At 38.5% G+C, this 21,669-nt stretch overlaps 1 protein-coding gene across 5 annotated transcripts in view; it reads left to right on the forward strand.

Annotated features, from left to right (window-relative positions):
* The window catches only part of gli2a (GLI family zinc finger 2a), a 91,859-nt gene that overhangs the window by 54,763 nt on the left and 15,427 nt on the right, over positions 1–21,669 (forward strand). For all 5 annotated transcript variants that reach the window (XM_085919877.1, XM_085919879.1, XM_085919878.1 and 2 more), the window contains 4 exons: positions 4,898–5,089; positions 9,797–9,998; positions 10,190–10,388; positions 20,694–20,804. In XM_085919877.1, coding sequence (XP_085776003.1) covers positions 4,898–5,089; positions 9,797–9,998; positions 10,190–10,388; positions 20,694–20,804 — 704 coding nt within the window. The remainder of the gene's footprint in view (positions 1–4,897; positions 5,090–9,796; positions 9,999–10,189; positions 10,389–20,693; positions 20,805–21,669) is intronic.

Genomic DNA, 21,669 nt, shown 5'->3' on the forward strand with positions numbered 1-21,669 from the left:
TTCCAGAGCTCTGGAGCCCGAATAGAAATGCTCTAGCCCCTGGAGACATTTTCTTGGCCCTCAGTGTCACTAAAAGACTAGCGTTTTGCGAACGAAGGTTACGAGACGGAACATAAGGAACAACTAAGTCGACGAGATATGAAGGCGCTAAGCCATGCAATGATTTATAGGTGAATAGAAGAACCTTGAAGTCACATCTTAAATGGACCGGGAGCCAGTGTAAGTTGGCTAATATTGGGGTAATGTGATCAAATTTTCTTGTCCGTGAGAGCAGCCTTGCAGCAGCATTTTGTACTAACTGTAGACTTTTGATGCTGGACTTGGGAAGACCAGAGAATAATGCATTACAGTAGTCCAGGCGCAACGTCAAGTCAAGTCAAGTTTATTTGTATAGCCCTAAATCACAAGCAGTCTCAAAGGGCTTCACATAGACAATCAATTGACAATTATTCTCAAACCGTCCCCTGATCTTGGGCTCCCAAAAGGGCAAGGAAAAACTCAAAAACCCCTACCAGGGGAAAAATGAGAAACCTTGAGAAGGGACCACAGATGGAAGGATCCCCCTTTCAGGATCACCAGGCTGCAATGGATGCAAAGAGGGCACATAAAATACATCATATGGAAATCAAAAAGTGGATGTCCAGGCCAAAGCGAAGAGCTGTCGGAGGTGCCTTCGATTGTCCTGGCAGTGTCCTCTAGGAGGGTATTCCGCTGCAGATCCCTCATGCTGAATTGGTCCACGAGAATCTAGATAGCCGTCGTCAGCTTGGGTGTCACCTAACCACCTCCCCAGCCGGGGAGGGGTGGGGGGAGTGGGGTCGGGGAGAGGGAGCAAAAACAAACTCCAGCCGAATCGGCTACTACAGGTTAATTAAAGGCCACATCATAAAAATACGTCTTTAAACGTGTCTTAAATATTTCTACTGAGGTAGCAGTTCTAATATCCATTGGCAGGGCATTCCAGAGCTCTGGAGCCCGAATAGAAAATGCTCTAGCCCCTGCAGACATTTTCTTGGCCCTCGGTGTCACTAAAAGACTAGCGTTTTGCGAACGAAGGTTACGAGACGGAACATAAGGAACAACTAAGTCGACGAGATATGAAGGCGCTAAGCCATGCAATGATTTATAGGTTAATAGAAGAACCTTGAAGTCACATCTTAAATGGACCGGGAGCCAGTGTAAATTGGCTAATATTGGGGTAATGTGATCAAATTTTCTTGATCAAAACGTGATAAACGCATGTATAATAATTTCCGCATCACCGGTCGAGAGGATTGGCCGAATCTTAGCAAAATTACGAAGGTCCTGGAGGGCCGGTGTCCTGCATGTTTTCTATGTCATCCTGTTGCAACACACATAATTCAAATGATCAGATAATTAGCAATGTCCACAGAAGCTGGTTAACAACTCTGATCATTTGAATCAGGTGTGTTGCAGCAAGGGAGACCTGGAAATCATGCAATCCCTCCAGGACCGGGATTGCCTACCCCTGGTGTAATGTATGAAACCAACGACATATACAGACACATTTGGATTTCCCTTTGGTGATCAGTATAACAAAGAATAATTTCCTCTATACTGATGGAACTGTTTCTATTTACCGTATTTTCCGCACTATAAGGCGTACTTAAAAACTTAAAATTTACTCAAAAAAACACAGTGCGCCTTATATATGGATCAATTGATGAATTTGTTGATCCATACTGGTTGTACACAGCACTCTGCCAAAATGTTTCAGTATGTTTTAGTACGACTAGTAAATTACAAGGTTGTATCGCTTTCAGCATTACGGCAACCGTGGTCATGGGCGTCACCGAAGTAAGCTACTACTGGTCGCTCGCATGACATTTACAAAAATAACATAGTTTTTCTATTGGCTAGAATCACTTGATTGACATACATGTAAGCCTATCGTGAGGCAGTCAACCCCCACCCCCTTTCACCCCCTTTTTTTATCCCATCGCTTGATTGACATACAAGTAAGCCTATCGGGAGGCAGTCACAGTGAACCCCCCCCACACACACACACACACAGCAGCACATAGACACCAAAACTAAGAAGCTAATCAACGCATTACGCATCAAAGCACGCACTCGCTTCTTTCATTTAAACTAAATAAAGTTTATGACCAGCAAAAATGAGTGGGGTTGCTTGACCAAGTAAGACTTTCATTCCATCGCTTGATTGACATACAGGTAAGCCTATCGGGAGGCAATCACAGTGAATCCCCACCGCAGCACATAGAAACCAAAGCTAAGAAACTAATCAACGCATTACGCATCAACGCACACACTCGCTTCTTTCTTTTAAACTAAAGAGATTTTATGAGTCAAGTCAAGTCAAGTCAAGTTTATTTGTATAGCCCTAAATCACAAGCAGTCTCAAAGGGCTTCACATAGACAATCAATTGACAATTATTCTCAAAGCATCCCCTGATCTTGGGCTCCCAAAAGGGCAAGGAAAAACTCAAAAACCCCTACCAGGGGAAAAATGAGAAACCTTGAGAAGGGACCACAGATGGAAGGATCCCCCTTTCAGGATCACCAGGCTGCAATGGATGCAAAGAGGGCACATAAAATACATCATATGGAAATCAAAAAGTGGATGTCCAGGCCAAAGCGAAGAGCTGTCGGAGGTGCCTTCGATTGTCCTGGCAGTGTCCTCTAGGAGGGTATTCCGCTGCAGATCCCTCATGCTGAATTGGTCCACGAGAATCTAGATAGCCGTCGTCAGCTTGGGTGTCACCTAACCACCTCCCCAGCCGGGGAGGGGTGGGGGGAGTGGGGTCGGGGAGAGGGAGCAAAAACAAACTCCAGCCGAATCGGCTACTACAGGTTAATTAAAGGCCACATCATAAAAATACGTCTTTAAACGTGTCTTAAATATTTCTACTGAGGTAGCAGTTCTAATATCCATTGGCAGGGCATTCCAGAGCTCTGGAGCCCGAATAGAAAATGCTCTAGCCCCTGCAGACATTTTCTTGGCCCTCGGTGTCACTAAAAGACTAGCGTTTTGCGAACGAAGGTTACGAGACGGAACATAAGGAACAACTAAGTCGACGAGATATGAAGGCGCTAAGCCATGCAATGATTTATAGGTTAATAGAAGAACCTTGAAGTCACATCTTAAATGGACCGGGAGCCAGTGTAAATTGGCTAATATTGGGGTAATGTGATCAAATTTTCTTGTCCGTGAGAGCAGCCTTGCAGCAGCATTTTGTACTAACTGTAGACTTTTGATGCTGGACTTGGGAAGACCAGAGAATAATGCATTGCAGTAGTCCAGGCGCGACGTGATAAATGCATGTATAATAATTTCGGCATCACCGGTCGAGAGGATTGGGCGAATCTTAGCAATATTACGAAGGTGAAAAAATGCTATTCTGGTTATATTCTTAATGTGCTTTTGAAAGGAGAGCGTTTGGTCAAATATTACCCCGAGATTAGTTACAGTATCACTCTGAGTGATAGTACGGTTATCTAGAGTTATAGCGGTTTCCTTAAATAGATGTTGATAACGAGCTGGACCAATTATCAACATTTCAGTTTTATCTGGGTTCAGACGAAGGAAGTTGAGAGACATCCATTGCTTGATCTCCGCAAGGCATGCCTCAAGATTACAACAGTCCCACGGATCTGTCATTGATAATGGCATATATAATTGGGTGTCATCCGCGTAACATTGAAAGCTAATATTATATTTACGTATTATGTTCCCAAGCGGAGTCATATAAATATTAAATAGAATTGGTCCTAGTACCGATCCCTGAGGGACACCACACGTAACTTTATAGAGCTCAGAGGACGCATTGCCATGGACCACACGGTGCGTCCTGTCCGATAGATACGAATGAAACCAGCCTAGTGCTGACCCCGAAATACCGACACTACCTTTAAGACGCTCTAGTAAAATATTGAAGTCAACAGTGTCGAAGGCAGCACTAAGATCGAGTAGTAACAATACCGATGAAGTATTTGAATCCATAGCTAAGAGGAGATCATTAGTCACTTTAGCAAGTGCTGTCTCAGTGGAATGATTAGCTTTAAACCCAGACTGAAAAGATTCATATCGATTATTAGCGACCATGTAATCAATAAGCTGCTGCGCTACTACTTTTTCAAGCAGTTTTGCTATGAATGGGAGATTTGAAACTGGCCTATAGTTACTGAGACAGTCCGGGTCAAGATTTGGTCGCTTAAGTAGCGGTTTAATAATAGCGGTTTTAAAGGCTGTTGGTACTATCCCAGAGGAGATAGACAGATTAATTATATTTGAAACGGACGGTCCTAAGATTTGAAATAATTCTTTAAATAGTTTGGTTGGAAGCGGGTCAAGTAAACATGTTGTTTGTTTAGCCGCACTAACTAATTGTGAAAGCCTTTCGAGGGACACGCTTTTAAAATTTGAAAGGGTTATTGCATGATCGTTGGCGCCGGTAATCGGCGGTCCCGACTGAGTGATCGGAATGGTCATCTTGATCTCATCCCTAATGGATTCAATCTTTCGAGCAAAAAATTTCATGAACTCGTCAGCCGAGTGAAAGGATGATGACCCAAAAAAATTATTGGGGTTGCTGGACCAAGTAAGAAGCCAAACCGTATCACTTTCATACGAAAAGGGAGCTGGACTTTACCTCATTGACTGGGTTGACATTCCTTTTAGCGCAGCACCATCTAGTGGATGTATACCACAACCCTAGTCAACCCCAGTATGATGCAATATTCTATTCGCCTTTTAATTCGGTGCGCCCTATATATGAAATCATTTCTAAAATAAAAAATTCAATGGAGGTGTGCTTTATAACCCAGTGCACAGAAAATACGGTACTGTTTTCGCGGGGATTTAGTTGAGGTTTCAGCCCTGAGCTTGATATTGTGCTTTCTATTTCTTCGGCAGTTACCCATGAACACTTAAAAGACCGGGCCCTATTCACTCTCCCTCCACCACCACCAGGGGCCAACACCACAGAATACTACCATCTGATGGCCAGTGCTAGCCAGCGAAACCCATATGGAGACCTCTTGATGCAAAGCGGTGCAGCGGCAGCAGCGGTAGCTCATTTACCAGATTACATCAGTCCAGTGGATGGTAAGAACAACTCTATTCAGTTTGAGGTAGGGTTAATGATAATAGTTATTTTATTTTGTTTTTTTGTTCTATTATTTGGAAATTAAGACTATTGAGAGTGCTTGTTTTGCCTGTTGAAAATACAAATATTTATTATTGAGAATAAAACATTTCAGTGATTTGAAATAGCTTTTATTGATCCTATCGAGTATCCCCGCTCCAGGTGCCAGTGTTCCTCAAATTTAACACTACTACTATATGTACACGAGGCTCCTCAAATCACACATCCATAGCTGTCGCTACAATCAAGCAAAATGTAATTTAATTATTTCCAAGATTGCTTTTCTTATGGCTCCTTTCATCGATGTTTCACATCGCAAAAACAATAAATAAATCCAACCATCCCCAAAAATATTGCTCCACTTTCCTGCCTCTAACTTTGGAGAGTCAATGCAAGACACAAATGCAGTCATCCTCATGTGGAGGTAAGCTGCAAAGAGCCAAGAAGAGCCAAAAAATGATAAATGATGAAGATTATTTTCCTCCAACCACCTCAGTGACCACCACTGTGCTGTCTACCCACACTTGTTTGAACAGACTATTTACTCTAATACCCTCAACCCCCACTACTTGCTCCGATGCTGTTCCCACACTGACTGTCACCATCTCAGGGACTTTTCTTTCGTGTTCCATACTAGTGGTAATCATGTGGTCAAGATTTCGCCCTGTACCTGCATGGAGGTGCTTGCATTGCAGCCTTGAGAGTACACAGGGCCCATATACGGCGACCATCTAATGGTGTGCGTTGGCAGCGCCAACCCTGAATCAAAGACCTTATTTACTGCCAGGGTAAGAGAAGACGAGTAGAGGCTGAGGTGGTAAATACGTGCTTCATCACTTGGTGTTTGCGTTGGATGGAGACAGATAAAACCATTGCGGGAAAAAATACTTGACTTGTACAGTAATTTTCAGTAGACCCACCGCAAACGGTAGGAGGCCTCAGTGACCCCAAAGTGTGGCTCACCAGACACCTACTCACACTGCTGCTTTACATATCTAAGCCTTTGATTGAATTCTTTCAGAGGTACTCCTCTGTGAAAGAATCCTCCATTAGGATTGTTCAAGAAGCAAAATTGTAGACATGAACAATATGTGTTCATGGTTGAAGACTTTTTTAGTAGATATTTCCTTCAACTTCAACAGATCTTCTTTTGTGTTATTCATGTATTTTTGCTTAAGAGGCAGAATTGTAAAACTGAAAATGTTTGCCATGACACCGGCAGTAACTGATTTTAAAGTTTCAAGTCTGGAGAGACTATTACTTAAAATTAATGCAGTTGGATAAGCTTTATGTATGATATGTAATGTGCAGTATATCCTGTAATATAGTTAAAACCCTCCTGGATGATGGCATTAATTCATGAATAATGATGAACAAGAGCTAGACCATCCATGTAAAGGTAAATGAAATCACATTTCCATATTTTACAATGGAGGCATTCAGAATCAAGTTTGCCCTAGAGGCTGTAAGGGGTGGGTGGGCAGAAAAATATCAGGTTGGCTTTAAGGAAAGTGTTGAGGTTCCCATGACAAAAGCAGCAGCCAAAGTAAATGTCTACCATCCTGAGGAATGAGGGATTTCACTGTTGATGCAGCAGTTGGGGAGAGGGAGATAGCTGCGTGTACTGATGTGGTGGTGAGGCGATTGGAGGTGGGGCTTTTACTTTTGACTACATCAAGGTCCAAATACTCGCACGTCTGTCCAAATTCTCTGAAGTGTGCCATTGCCTTGTGCCTTCAGTGCCCATGTTCCATAATTTGGCTGATCCTGAATTCTTAGCCCCCCAGCTAAATCATATTGCCCACAATTTTTTGCGGATTTGACCAAAATATCGGGAAACAGCAAGGTTTGTTTACAGTGCCGAAAAACAATGTATTTTCGAGTGTAAATATCAACCTTACAATTTGCACAAATTCACAATTTTTTTACCTACATATTTTTACGTCACCGACGTATTTTGCCCTAATGTAGCCGCTGTACATTAGTGACCCTCTGTGTATGCGTCGCAGAGTGTTAATGAGATATTTGTTTTATTTTAGGTTTTTGTTCTATTATTTGGAAATAAGTAGTAGTAACCCTAAGCCTATCCCAACCTTACTGAATTTTTTATATAATTCTAAGCAGCAAAACTGCCAAAACAAAGACCGGTTGCCGCCATGTTAGATAACACAGATCCAACACGGCGGCAAGTTGATGATGTAACACACACTGTCCAAATTCACTGTGCATTTCACTGAGCACCATAGGGTGTAGTGCGAGTATTTGGATAGGGCCTATATACACAAACACTTAAGTATATGTTGGTTCGTGAGCACATGGATGTGAGTGTGTGCATAAACGCACTGTTCATCACAACAGCACAGTTTGGGTTTGACACCAACGGCTCATAGAGGACTCAATCTAAGTTCCTTTGCTAATAGAAAGCCACAGTGGTAGTATTAGTAAAATTTACCAGGGAAAATATACATTTCCCCTCTCTAGATGTGGCGGCCTTGAGTCTTGCTGGCATCAATTCAAGAAGTCTAGCAGGGGTGTTGCTCTAATAGAGAGTAGAGTAGGTCTTGTTCATCTCAGAGGGGGGAGTAAGATGTGGCTTTATTTACCTATGTCAAGGTCAAGGGGGACAAGCCAAAGACTATTCACTGTTTAAGGCCAAATAGAGCAGCATTTCTGCTGCAAACTTTCAGCAACACCTTAATCATAAATGAGTCGCTCGGCCTGGATTTCTTACACAAGATCACTTCAAATCATTTTGAACTGAAGGGGAATTTTATGGTCGAAGAAGACTATTTGTTGTTTGCATGACTTTGTACTGTCACTCTAATGTGATTAGAGTGAAGAGGAGAAGCACTTGCTTTAGCGGCATAAACCACGCTTCAATTTAATTTGTTCTCACAATGCTATATCTGCTAACGCAAAAGTCTAAAACTAAATGCACACACTCGCGTATGCACAAACAGACACACACACACACACACACACACACACACACACGCAACATTGTGATATTAAGTGTGAGTGCATATTTCTAAGCAACAATGGCCTGCACATCTGTTTTCTCACTCCATGCCAGAACCTGCTAACCCTTTCAATGATAGGCGCCACCTATAAAACACTCATTGGCAAAGAGTGACAATTTATTTCATGTAAAATAAGTTCGACCATGGCAAAACTAGCCTTTTTATGTGTTAGGGATGAAAAGAAGCACATGACTTGTTTACTGTAGCCATTACAAGTTGTTGAGAGTGAATCGCATGTAAAGGTGGTTTGATTTGGGCAAACCGCCCAGACAGGCAAGGCAGGCACCAGGGGAGGGTTAGACTGCGAGTCCCATTTCCTGATTTATAAAAGTAATTATTAATACACATATCAGCCAATAAATTCTTGGCAATGCTACACAGCTTGGAATTGAAACAAAACCAAAATACAAATCATCGCAGCTGTATGCATAAGAAAGAGTTCCACACACACGAGCCCTCATACAATTTAGCTTGCCTGATTTCATAAATCCTTTTGAAATTTGAGAATGTTGCCATATTTTTACCATAACGAAACGACATCTGTCAGGCATTGTTGCTTTTAAAATACATCTCAGTCTTTTCAGTTCCATTTCTTTGTTTTTTTACTATTACCCCCCTGTTGCGTTCCATGGGCCTTTTAACTCAGTGCATATGCTTGTACTTTACGACAAGCACCTCTAAACATAATAGTTTGGAGAGTAAGACCCTGGTTTATGGCTATGGGGTCTGGCACAGCAATTATGATGCCAGGATTCATTTGGCTGCAAGTGTTGTGAGAGCCACCGGCAACACTCAGTCATTAGTACGTATTGACCGGAGCTGATGTGTAGAAACAGTGTTATGTCAGGTTGCCTCATGTACTGAGGTGACTTTTGATATGGTCATTAAGATCGTCCTGCCTCTCGCACCTCTGATAATGTCTGTTGTAAAACCTAATTACACGTGCGCTCAAACAAGGTGTCCTGCTTTGTATCCCCTCACACAATAAATCGGCTACTGTCAACTTCATACAAGGGGTTTTGTCTCTGGAAAAAATTGTTGTTATGCCTCAATCATTTAAAGTAGATAAATGAGCAAGAGTGAGGGTCGATTAGTGTGTGTGTGTGTAAAAGTAAACATTTTATTCAAGTTTATGAGGAAGTAGTCACATTATTTCCTTCTGCTTTTTACTACGAGTATAAGATAAAATCACGATAACAATTGAATTCAGCAGCTGGCTATGTGCCCAATCTGTCTGACTCAGGCTTGTTCTTTATAATGGTGTTCTGAGATCAATTTGTTTAAATTGCCTCCATTTAACTTGCCCGAGTGGAGTGGTTTGAACGTGATTGTTATCATGGTAATTACTGAGAATGATTGGTGGGAATTCATTACGCATAAGAGGATGCAAATGTTAAACAGGGGAGCTGTTTGTGCAAGTAAGAGATGCAAGAGATAGAGTAGCCTAGCATAGATGTGACCTCCATGAGAATACTTGGGGACTTTTATATTCAAAGTAAATGGTGGCTTTTGCTACATTTAATTGACAATGAGGATTAATGTATGGAAATTTGCTAAAATATTCACTCAACCATTTGACATCATTCTGGTGATTTAGCATGCAAAAATGGTAAAACTACAACACTTGCCTTTTTGGTATGTGTACAGTTTCGCGTTTCTCCAGTCCTCGGATGACACCCCGACTGAGCAGGAAAAGGGCACTATCCATCTCTCCGCTATCAGATGCCAGCATTGACCTGCAGACCATGATCCGTACCTCACCCAACTCCTTGGTTGCCTACATCAACAACTCCCGTTCTAGTTCGGCTGCCAGCAGCTCCTATGGACACCTTTCAGTTGGAGGAATCAGGTATGAAGAAGCTGTCATATATCAATAACATATACTCTACAGAGAACTGTACAGCATTCCTTGATCAGGTAAAGTTATACTCATCGGCCAAGAGCGTCCTATTTTTTAGGAACTGACTTTTGTGTGTATATAGACACCAAAGTGTTTGTCTATCCTGTGATGTAATAGCCTTTTTTTTCTTTCTATTCCAGCCCTTCATTCAGCTTCCCTCATCCCATTAACCCAGTGGCGTATCAGCAGTTGTTGTCGCAACAGAGAGGTCTGAATGCCTTTGGCCACACCCCCCCTCTCATTCAACCGCCACCATCCTCGTTCTCTGCCCGCCAGCATTCCCTGGTCACTCCGCCTATGTCCGCTTCTCATAACAACACTACATCAGAAGCTAATAAGGTGAGATGGTCTGAGCGATAAACCTGAGTGTTTGACCAAATGGTGTTGCTGGATATCTTCTCATGCCTCCTTGAGAGATATTTATTGGTCTCACTGTTCTCAAATTAGAGAATAAACAACCATGCCTTAACATCAAACTCAGACATTCAAAGATATTCAAAACGCTGAGGTTGTGTAAGACATATTTTCACTGTCAATGAATTTAACATTTTATATGAGCTATTTCTTCTCTCTGTTAACGCAGTCATTGTTTTGTTTTTTCATTCAACCAACACATTGAAATAAGGGTGGAGCCACTATACCAATGGTGGGATGAAAAAACGATCAAGTTGAATTTCAAAGTCAAAGTCCGCTTTATTGTCAATTTCTTCACAAGTTAAGGCTTGAATGATCAGTCTCATTAGTGTGAAGGCGAAGGCCTTCACACTATTGTTATTAGTGTGAAGGCGAAGGCCTTCACACTATTGTTATTAGTGTGAAGGCGAAGGCCTTCACACTATTGTTATTCTACTTTATTTTTCTTCTTATTATTATTATTAAACAATTTATTCCTCCCACTTTTTTGACACCTAACTACTCCCACATGCTTTAACATATTCACCCCATTCCAACTTTCACACGTTCCAAAAATTCACGGCATAATTGCTAGTATTTTATTTGTTCATAACATTTACCGTTTTTGCATAATTAGCAAATTTGTGCCTTAAAATCCCCCATTCATTCTTAATGGCGCATTAGACACGAGCGACGTTCAGGAGTGAGTTCAAATTTTGACATCAGACAACTTTTTTCATGATTTATTTCCTTAACTCGTTTATTTAACTCTTTTATTTTTTATTTATTTATTTTCCATTCATTCATTTAGTTATTCATTTAATTTTAAGTTAAAAACATCATTTTACCGTTTTAACGGCATTTACCATTTTTATTTCTTGTTTAATATCATCATTCCACCGCAGCAACACTAAGCCGCTGTTTAGCTCAGTAAGAAGACAATGGTCCTTTGAATACGAGCCACGTGCGCGAGCGAGTTCGAGTCCCGCTTGGCCATAATTTTTTTATTCATTAATTTTTCATTCATTCAATTTTAACACATTTTAATAATTATTTTCATCATTCATTTAGTTATTCATTTAATTTTAAGTTAAAAACATCATTTTACCGTTTTAACGGCATGTACCATTTTTATTTCTCGTTTAATAGCATCATTCCACCAGTGCAGCACTAAGTCGCTGTTTAGCTCAGTAAGAAGACAATGGCGCTTTGAACACGAGCCACTTCCGCGAGCGAGTTCGATCCCGGTTGGCGATAATTTTTTTATTCATTAATTTTTCATTCATTCAATTTTAACACATTTTAATAATTATTTTCATCATCATCATCAATGCCGTGCCATTTTTATTTTATTTAATCATCAATTTACCATTTGTATGTCATTTAATCATCATTTTGAGTCCCACAATAGTGTGAAGTGCCTTCGCCTTCACACGCAATTTCTCCAGAAATTGCCAATTCTAGTTCTACTTTATTTTTCTTCTTATTATTATCCTACTTTATTCCTCCCACTTTTTTGACACCTAACTACTCCCACATGCTTTAACCGATTCACCCCATTCCAACTTTCACACGTTCCAAAAATTCACGGCATGACTGCTAGTATTTCATTTGTTCATAACATTTACCGTTTTTGCATAATTAGCAAATTTGTGCCTTAAAATCCCCCATTCATTCTTAATGGCGCATTAGACACGAGCGACGTTCAGGAGTAAGTTCAAATTTTGACATCTGACAACTTTTTTCATGATTTCTTTCCTTAACTCGTTTATTTAACTCTTTTATTTTTTATTTATTTATTTTCCATTCATTCATTTAGTTATTCATTTAATTTTAAGTTAAAAACATCATTTTACCGTTTTAACGGCATTTACCTTTTTTATTTCTTGTTTAATATCATCATTCCACCACAGCAACACTAAGCCGCTGTTTAGCTCAGTAAGAAGAGACTGGAATTTGGAACACGACCGCTGTTCCCGTGCGAGTTCGAATCCCGCTTGACCAATATTTTTTTTTCATTCATTCAATTTTAACACATCACTTTAATAATTATTTTCATCATCATCATTAATTCATTTAGTTATTCATTTAATTTTAAGTTAAAAACATCATTTTACTGTTTTAACGGAATTCACCATTTTTATTTCTTGTTTAATAGCATCATTCCACCGCAGGAACATTAAGTCGCTGTTTAGCTCAGTAAGAATACAATGGTCATCTGACCACGAGCCACTTCCGCGAGCGAGTTCGAATCCCGGTTGGCTCTAATTTTTTTATTCATTAATTTTTCATTCATTCAATTTTAACACATTTTAATAATTATTTTCTTCATCATCATTAAATTACCATTTTTATTTTTATTTAATCAGCATTATCAATTTACCATTTTTATGTCATTTAATCATCATTTCGAGTCCCACAATAGTGTGAAGTGCCTTCGCCTTCACACGCAATTTCTCCAGAAATTGCCAATTCTAGTTCTACTTTATTTTTCTTATTATTATTAGTGTGAAGGCGAAGGCCTTCACACTATTGTTATTCTACTTTATTTTTCTTATTAGTGTGAAGGCGAAGGCCTTCACACTATTGTTATTCTACTTTATTTTTCTTCTTATTATTATTAAACAATTTATTCCTCCCACTTTTTTGACACCTAACTACTCCCACATGCTTTAACCGATTCACTCCATTCCAACTTTCACACGTTCCAAAAATTCACGGCATGACTGCTAGTATTTTATTTGTTCATAACATTTACCGTTTTTGCATAATTAGCAAATTTGTGCCTTAAAATCCCCCATTCATTCTTAATGGCACATTAGACACGAGCGACGTTCAGGAGTGAGTTCAAATTTTGACATCTGACAACTTTTTTCATGATTTCTTTCCTTAACTCGTTTATTTAACTCTTTTATTTTTTATTTATTTATTTTCCATTCATTCATTTAGTTATTCATTTAATTTAAGTTAAAAACATCATTTTACCGTTTTAACGGCATTTACCGTTTTTATTTCTTGTTTAATATCACCATTCCACCGCAGCAACACTAAGCCGCTGTTTAGCTCAGTAAGAAGACAATGATCCTAAGAACACGAGCCACGTCCGCGAGCGAGTTCGAGTCCCGGTTGGCCATAATTTTTTTATTCATTAATTCTTCATTCATTCAATTTTAACACATTTTAACAATTATTTTCATCATTCATTTAGTTTTTCATTTAATTTTAAGTTAAAAACATCATTTTACCGTTTTAACGGCATGTACCATTTTTATTTCTCGTTTAATATCATCATTCCACCACAGCAACACTAAGCCGCTGTTTAGCTCAGTAAGAAGAGACTGGAATTTGAAGCACGAGCGCTGTTCCCGTGCGAGTTCGAATCCGGCTTGACCAATATTTTTTTTTCATTCATTCAATTTTAACACATCACTTTAATAATTATTTTCATCATCATCATTAATTTAACATTTTTATTTTATTTAATCATCAATTTACCAATTTTATGTCATTTAATCATCATTTCGAGTCCCACAATAGTGTGAAGTGCCTTCGCCTTCACACGCAATTTCTCCAGAAATTGCCAATTCTAGTTATTATTATCCTACTTTATTCCTCCCACTTTTTTGACACTTAACTACTCCCACATGCTTTAACCGATTCACCCCATTCCAACTTTCACACGTTCCAAAAATTCACGGCATGACTGCTAGTATTTCATTTGTTCATAACATTTACCGTTTTTGCATAATTAGCAAATTTGTGCCTTAAAATCCCCCATTCATTCTTAATGGCGCATTAGACACGAGCGACGTTCAGGAGTGAGTTCAAATTTTGACATCTGACAACTTTTTTCATGATTTCTTTCCTTAACTCGTTTATTTAACTCTTTTATTTTTTATTTATTTATTTTCCATTCATTCATTTAGTTATTCATTTAATTTTAAGTTAAAAACATCATTTTACCGTTTTAACGGCATTCACCATTTTTATTTCTTGTTTAATACCATCATTTCACCGCAGCAACAACAAGTCGCTGTTTAGCTCAGTAAGAATACAATGGCGTTTGGAACACGAGCCACTTCCGCGAGGGAGTTCGATCCCGGTTGGCGATAATTTTTTTATTCTTTAATTTTTCATTCATTCAATTTTAACACATTTTAATAATTATTTTCATCATCATCATCAATGCCGTGCCATTTTTATTTTATTTAATCATCAATTTACCATTTGTATGTCATTTAATCATCATTTTGAGTCCCACAATAGTGTGAAGTGCCTTCGCCTTCACACGCAATTTCTCCAGAAATTGCCAATTCTAGTTATTATCCTACTTTATTCCTCCCACTTTTTTGACACCTAACTACTCCCACATGCTTTAACCGATTCACCCCATTCCAACTTTCACACGTTCCAAAAATTCACGGCATGACTGCTAGTATTTCATTTGTTCATAACATTTACCGTTTTTGCATAATTAGCAAATTTGTGCCTTAAAATCCCCCATTCATTCTTAATGGCGCATTAGACACGAGCGACGTTCAGGAGTGAGTTCAAATTTTGACATCTGACAACTTTTTTCATGATTTCTTTCCTTAACTCGTTTATTTAACTCTTTTATTTTTTATTTATTTATTTTTCATTCATTCATTTAGTTATTCATTTAATTTTAAGTTAAAAACATCATTTTACCGTTTTAACGGCATTCACCATTTTTATTTCTTGTTTAATACCATCATTCCACCGCACCAACACTAAGTCGCTGTTTAGCTCAGTAAGAATACAATGATGTTTGGAACACAAGCCACTTCCGCGAGGGAGTTCGATCCCGGTTGGTGATAATTTTTTTATTCATTAATTTTTCATTCATTCAATTTTAATAATTATTTTCATCATTCATTTAGTTATTCATTTAATTTTAAGTTAAAAACATCATTTTACTGTTTTAACGGCATGTACCATTTTTATTTCTCGTTTAATAGCATCATTCCACCAGAATAGCACTAAATCAGTGTTTAGCTCAGTAAGAAGACAATGGCGCTCTGAACACGAGCTACTTCCACGAGGGCGTTCGAATCCCGCTTGGCCTTAATTTTTTTATTCATTAATTTTTCATTCATTCAATTTTAACACATTTTAATAATTATTTTCATCATCATCATTAATTAGTGTGAAGGCGAAGGCCTTCACACTATTGTTATTCTACTTTATTTTTCTTCTTATTAGTGTGAAGGCGAAGGCCTTCACACTATTGTTATTCTACTTTATTTTTCTTCTTATTATTATCCTACTTTATTCCTCCCACTTTTTTGACACTTAACTACTCCCACATGCTTTAACCGATTCACTCCATTCCAACTTTCACACGTTCCAAAAATTCACGGCATGACTGCTAGTATTTCATTTGTTCATAACATTTACCGTTTTTGCATAATTAGCAAATTTGTGCCTTAAAATCCCCCATTCATTCTTAATGGCGCATTAGACACGAGCGACGTTCCTAGTTCGAATTTTGACATCTGACAACTTTTTTCATGATTTCTTTCCTTAACTCGTTTATTTAACTCTTTTATTTTTTATTTATTTATTTTCCATTCATTCATTTAGTTATTCATTTAATTTTAAGTTAAAAACATCATTTTACCGTTTTAACGGCATTCACCGTTTTTATTTCTCGTTTAATACCATCATTCCACCGCATTAACACCATGTCGCTGTTTAGCTCAGTAAGACTACAATGATGTTTGGAACACAAGTCACTTCCACGAGTGAGTTCGATCCCGGTTGGTGATAAAATTTTTTTCATTAATTTTTCATTCATTCAATTTTAACACATTTTAATAATTATTTTCATCATTCATTTCGTTATTCATTTAATTTTAAGTAAAAAACATAATTTTACCGTTTTAACGGCATGTACCATTTTTATTTCTCGTTTAATATCATCATTCCACCACGGCAACACTTAGCTGCTGTTTAGCTCAGTAAGAAGAGACTGCAATTTGGAGCACGAGCGCTGTTCCCGTGCGAGTTCGAATCCCGCTTGACCAATATTTTTTTTTTTTCATTCATTCAATTTTAACACATCACTTTAATAATTATTTTCATCATCATCATTAATTTACCGTTTTTATTTTATTTAATCATCATCAATTTACCATTTTTTTGTCATTTAATCATCATTTCGAGTCCCACAATAGTGTGAAGTGCCTTCGCCTTCACACGCAATTTCTCCAGAAATTGCCAATTCTAGTTATTATTAAACAATTTATTCCTCCCACTTTTTTGACACCTAACTACTCCCACATGCTTTAACCGATTCACCCCATTCCAACTTTCACACGTTCCAAAAATTCACGGCATGACTGCTAGTATTTCATTTGTTCATAACATTTACCGTTTTTGCATAATTAGCAAATTTGTGCCTTAAAATCCCCCATTCATTCTTAATGGCGCATTAGACACGAGCGACGTTCAGGAGTGAGTTCAAATTTTGACATCTGACAACTTTTTTCATGATTTATTTCCTTAACTCTTTTATTTTTTATTTATTTATTTTCCATTCATTCATTTAGTTATTCATTTAATTTTAAGTTAAAAACATCATTTTACCGTTTTAACGGCATTTACCTTTTTTATTTCTTGTTTAATATCATCATTCCACCACAGCAACACTAAGCCGCTGTTTAGCTCAGTAAGAAGAGACTGGAATTTAGAGCACGAGCGCTGTTCCCGTGCGAGTTCGAATCCCGGTTGACCAATATTTTTTTTTCATTCATTCAATTTTAACACATCACTTTAATAATTATTTTCATCATCATCATTAATTCATTTAGTTATTCATTTAATTTTAAGTTAAAAACATCATTTTACCGTTTTAACGGAATTCACCATTTTTATTTCTTGTTTAATAGCATCATTCCACCGCAGGAACATTAAGTCGCTGTTTAGCTCAGTAAGAATACAATGGTCCTCTGACCACGAGCCACTTCCGCGAGCGAGTTCGAATCCCGGTTGGCTCTAATTTTTTTATTCATTAATTTTTCATTCATTCAATTTTAACACATTTTAATAATTATTTTCATCATCATCATTAAATTACCATTTTTATTTAATCAGCATTATCAATTTACCATTTTTATGTCATTTAATCATCATTTCGAGTCCCACAATAGTGTGAAGTGCCTTCGCCTTCACACGCAATTTCTCCAGAAATTGCCAATTCTAGTTTACCATTTTTATTTTATTTAATCATTAATTTACCATTTTTATTTCATTTAATCATTATTTCGAGTCGAATTTCGAGTGTGAAGTGCCTTCGCCTTCACACGCAATTTCTCCAGAAATTGCCAATTCTAGTTTTTGTTGTTAATCGAAACTCAGTTCTATCTTTTACTCAGTGCCAGGACTTCATCATATGTACAGTGATCCCTCGCCACTTCGTGCTTCACCTTTCGCAAATGCGCTACTTTGCAGGTTTAAAAGTGACGGGAGAACGGCGTTTTTAATACGCGCTGATAGCGAGGGGCCTGCCTCTGAGTATTGTGCGTCACTGTGGACGTGACTGAGTTCAAGCACAGGAGGCGGCAGCCAGCTGTGTGCGAGGAAATAAGTACCAACCGGTGAAGGAGTTGAGGCACGTGACAATATCACGTGTTTGTTCTTTTATTTATTATGAAGTACAATACATGCACAGAACAGTGTGGTTATTAAGGGAATGGGAAACGTTGATTGAGTGTAAAAGTATTGGAGAGTGCCTAAAAAGCTTTAATATTGTGTCCTGGACCACAATGGAACAGAAGATTCATGCGCAACCGTGACTCACTTTGGTTTTGCTATGCATGATGTCCCCAGATTAGTGTAAAGTGGTAATTCTGCAGGTGGATACTTTGCATTTCTTGGCACGACTCTTCTAATTGACTAGCATCACACCCATGCTTCCTAGCGGCTAACTAGAAACACTACGTGTTAGATTTTAATACAATGTGTTAAAATTCCTAAATATATATACCGTTTCTACCTTGCGGATTTTCGTTTACACGGGTGGTTCTGGAATGCATCTCCCGTGATAAATGAGGGATCACTGTACATATAAAAATTTTACTGACACCAAAAATGATCATTTGTCACCTGGAGTATTTTAACTAAAGTTTTCAAGTGAGGAAGCTACCCTAAAAAATGTAAATGTGAATTATGATCTTGTGAATGAATGAATGAATGAATGAATTATCCATAATGTGTCCAAAAGGTTTTCAGACAGATGTCACAAAAGATATAACAAGCCAAATGTAAATAAGATGTTATGTCAATTGTAAATTAAAAACAGAATGCAATTTGCAAATCCTTTTCAACCTATATTATATTGAATGCGTCACAAAGATAAGATAGTTAATGTTCAAACAGAACTATATTTTATTTTTGCAAATATTGACTCATTTTGAATTGAATGTCTGCAACAGGCTTCGACTGGGCATTTTTAACACTGTTGTAAATCATCATTTTGTCTTTTTCATTTTGTTTTAGGAGCACTCAATAACCATTTGGAAACTGAGGACACAAATTGTTGACGTCTTGTAGACAGAATTATTTTCCTCTTTAGACAGAAGGAGTAGATTGACATGATTTCTGAAATCTAATATGAACCCGTCAAACGACTGCACACGTTTACACTTTGCATCAGTTCAGCTCAGTTCAGCTTGGACCCAGAGAAGCCGGTAGCCGTTTTGGGTGTTATTCATACATGGCTTTTGCTTTGCATAGTTTGTAGTTTTAACTTGCATTTATAGACGAAGCAATAAACCGTGTTAACCAAAAATGGTTTTCTGAAGTGTTCCTGAGCCCACGTGGCAATAATAATGGCAGGATTACTTGTGGTATATTTGCCATGACAATGCGCCTGCTCACACTTCCCTGAATATCCCAACATACCGTGATAAGTCTTTTGACACATATTTGCAAAATGTGATTCAATATTGCTGCACATTGCATCCTGCAACTTAAATATTGATTAGTTATTGTCTATATAAGAACATAATACGAACATGGTGTCACGAAAAAGGCAGGACAACCAAGTGCAACACGGGCTCTTTATTTTGGAAAAGGGGAAAAGGAGGCCTGAAATGCCAGCAGAGCAGGAGTACGAGGCAAGATGACGAGTCAGTCAGTGAGCGCGTCGATGCAGATAGGGACATAGCAAGCTCATGGTCAGTGACAGGCAGAAGGTCGAGCCAGAGTCCAGAGCAGATCAGAAAAAAAACGGCTTTTGCTACTCAGCGAATCAAGAAACCAGGAATCAGGTAGCATAGCTGAAATAGGTGACAGGCATGCGCGAATCAAGGAAGACGAACCAGTCCATACTGACGGGAGTGTGGGGTTTAAATACAAGTCGCCGGAAACAAGGGAACAGGTGGCATTGATCAGCGCTGAGTAGCACGTGCGGTTCCATATTGGCGATGCGCCCCCTTGCGGACCAGCACGAGTGCGCGTCAGCCGGCCAGCAGGGCAAGAGCGTAGCGGAGATGTGACACATTGAGTCTCACTTTATGCCGCTGTCCTTGTTCCTTGTTGTCGGTGGTCACATTTTTTAATTTTTAACGATACAGTACAGGGAAAAAAAATTCTTGTTCAGCATTGGCCAAAATGTTTAATTTTATTTATTTATTTTATTTCTTTAATGATGTCTCAGGATTGAAATATGTACAAAACACCCTTGCAGTTCCATTAGTCTGCCTTCCGACTGTTTTCTGTCTCGTTTTATCAGCCCACTGTTTACATTAGAGAGACTCCTCGTGTAAACTTCCCCCTCGGTGAATCATTTTCCAACATATATTAAAAGTGTAGCTGGCCCCAACTCATTTTCAACAATGGGAAATTCCGTCTTCTTGCAAATGCCAACAGTACCCATGGGAATGCTGAAATGTGTACAGATTTTAATGCTTATCTGGGGGTGGGATTCAGAGCCTGCCCACTCAGATACACATTTACAAGATGGTTTACTTTTAATAAACCTTTTTTAAACTCCATTAGAAAATTAAGAAGCCATGTGTTTCTTTGTCTTTTTGTCAAGTATAGAATTTGTCCACAGATCAAAGCCCTCTCATTATTTGTATTCCCTCTCAGAGTAATAACCTTTTCGTTCATATTTCCCTGTGGCTTGAGCTGGCTATGGTCTGGCTTATGACTTCCGCTTCTCATAGATTGTAAATGTACTTTGCCTGTGACTGTGTGACAATGTCGGTCATATCTGTCCTTCAGAATGCCAGTGGAGATCCAGCTGTGAGCAGCACAGTCAACCCATTGAACTCCAAAAGGACAAAGGTTAAAATGGAAGTCGAAGGACCTCTGCCCATCTCACCAACCTCTCTGGTGAGGAAATCCAAAGTACATTGTGAACCTTTGTGGAGCAATAGAAAAAATAAAATCACACCATTTTATATTTGTTTGGAAAAAACAGAACTTAAATTGTCAAAGGCTCCGCCGCTGTGAGACCACTTATGTGCCACATTTATGGGTGTGAGTTAGCCAACATAGCATATGTGAAAGCAGGAAACAAGAGATTCAGATAGATGAAAAAAGAAAACTGTGGCGTGACCAGGGCTCGGCCGCTTATGTGTTTTGTTCTTGGTTGTGATTCGACCAATATGAGAGAGGGGAAAGCAGGGAGCGAGAAGAGAACATAGGGTAAAAAGATCAAGCGCTGCGAGCCATGTTCAGCTGCCGGTGAGGCCGCTTAAAGCTCTTCATGCACAGCTGTGATTCGCCTGATGTCACAGCAAAAGTGATGGTACTGCAAGACGGACAATACATTTGTGTTGAGAACTGGCAGTCGATGAGACCGTCTAATACTCACCTCTCTCCGATGTTTCTTTGGTGAAATGCCCAACTCTGTCTTGAGCTGGAAGAAAGTCTATTTCTTCCAAATAGGTTTTGATCATGTTGAACACACACACAGTTCTTGAACAATTCGGTTTTCGAACAAAAAATTCGAGATTTCATTGCTTAGGATATCTGACGAAACAGAGGCTCCACTGTATATATACATATTTTCTTAATAGGTTTTGATCATGTTGAACACAGCACACAGTGTATATATATATATATATATATATATATATATATATATATATACACACACACACACACACACACATATAGTTATATATCTATATATATATACACACATTTTTTTAATTTTCGGTGTGTGTGTGTATTGTGTATAATATTATGTTAT

The sequence above is a fragment of the Syngnathus leptorhynchus genome, chromosome 9 (assembly GCF_054491065.1).
Source record: "Syngnathus leptorhynchus isolate UIUO chromosome 9, UIUO_Slep, whole genome shotgun sequence".
In the NCBI taxonomy this organism is placed as follows: domain Eukaryota; kingdom Metazoa; phylum Chordata; class Actinopteri; order Syngnathiformes; family Syngnathidae; genus Syngnathus; species Syngnathus leptorhynchus.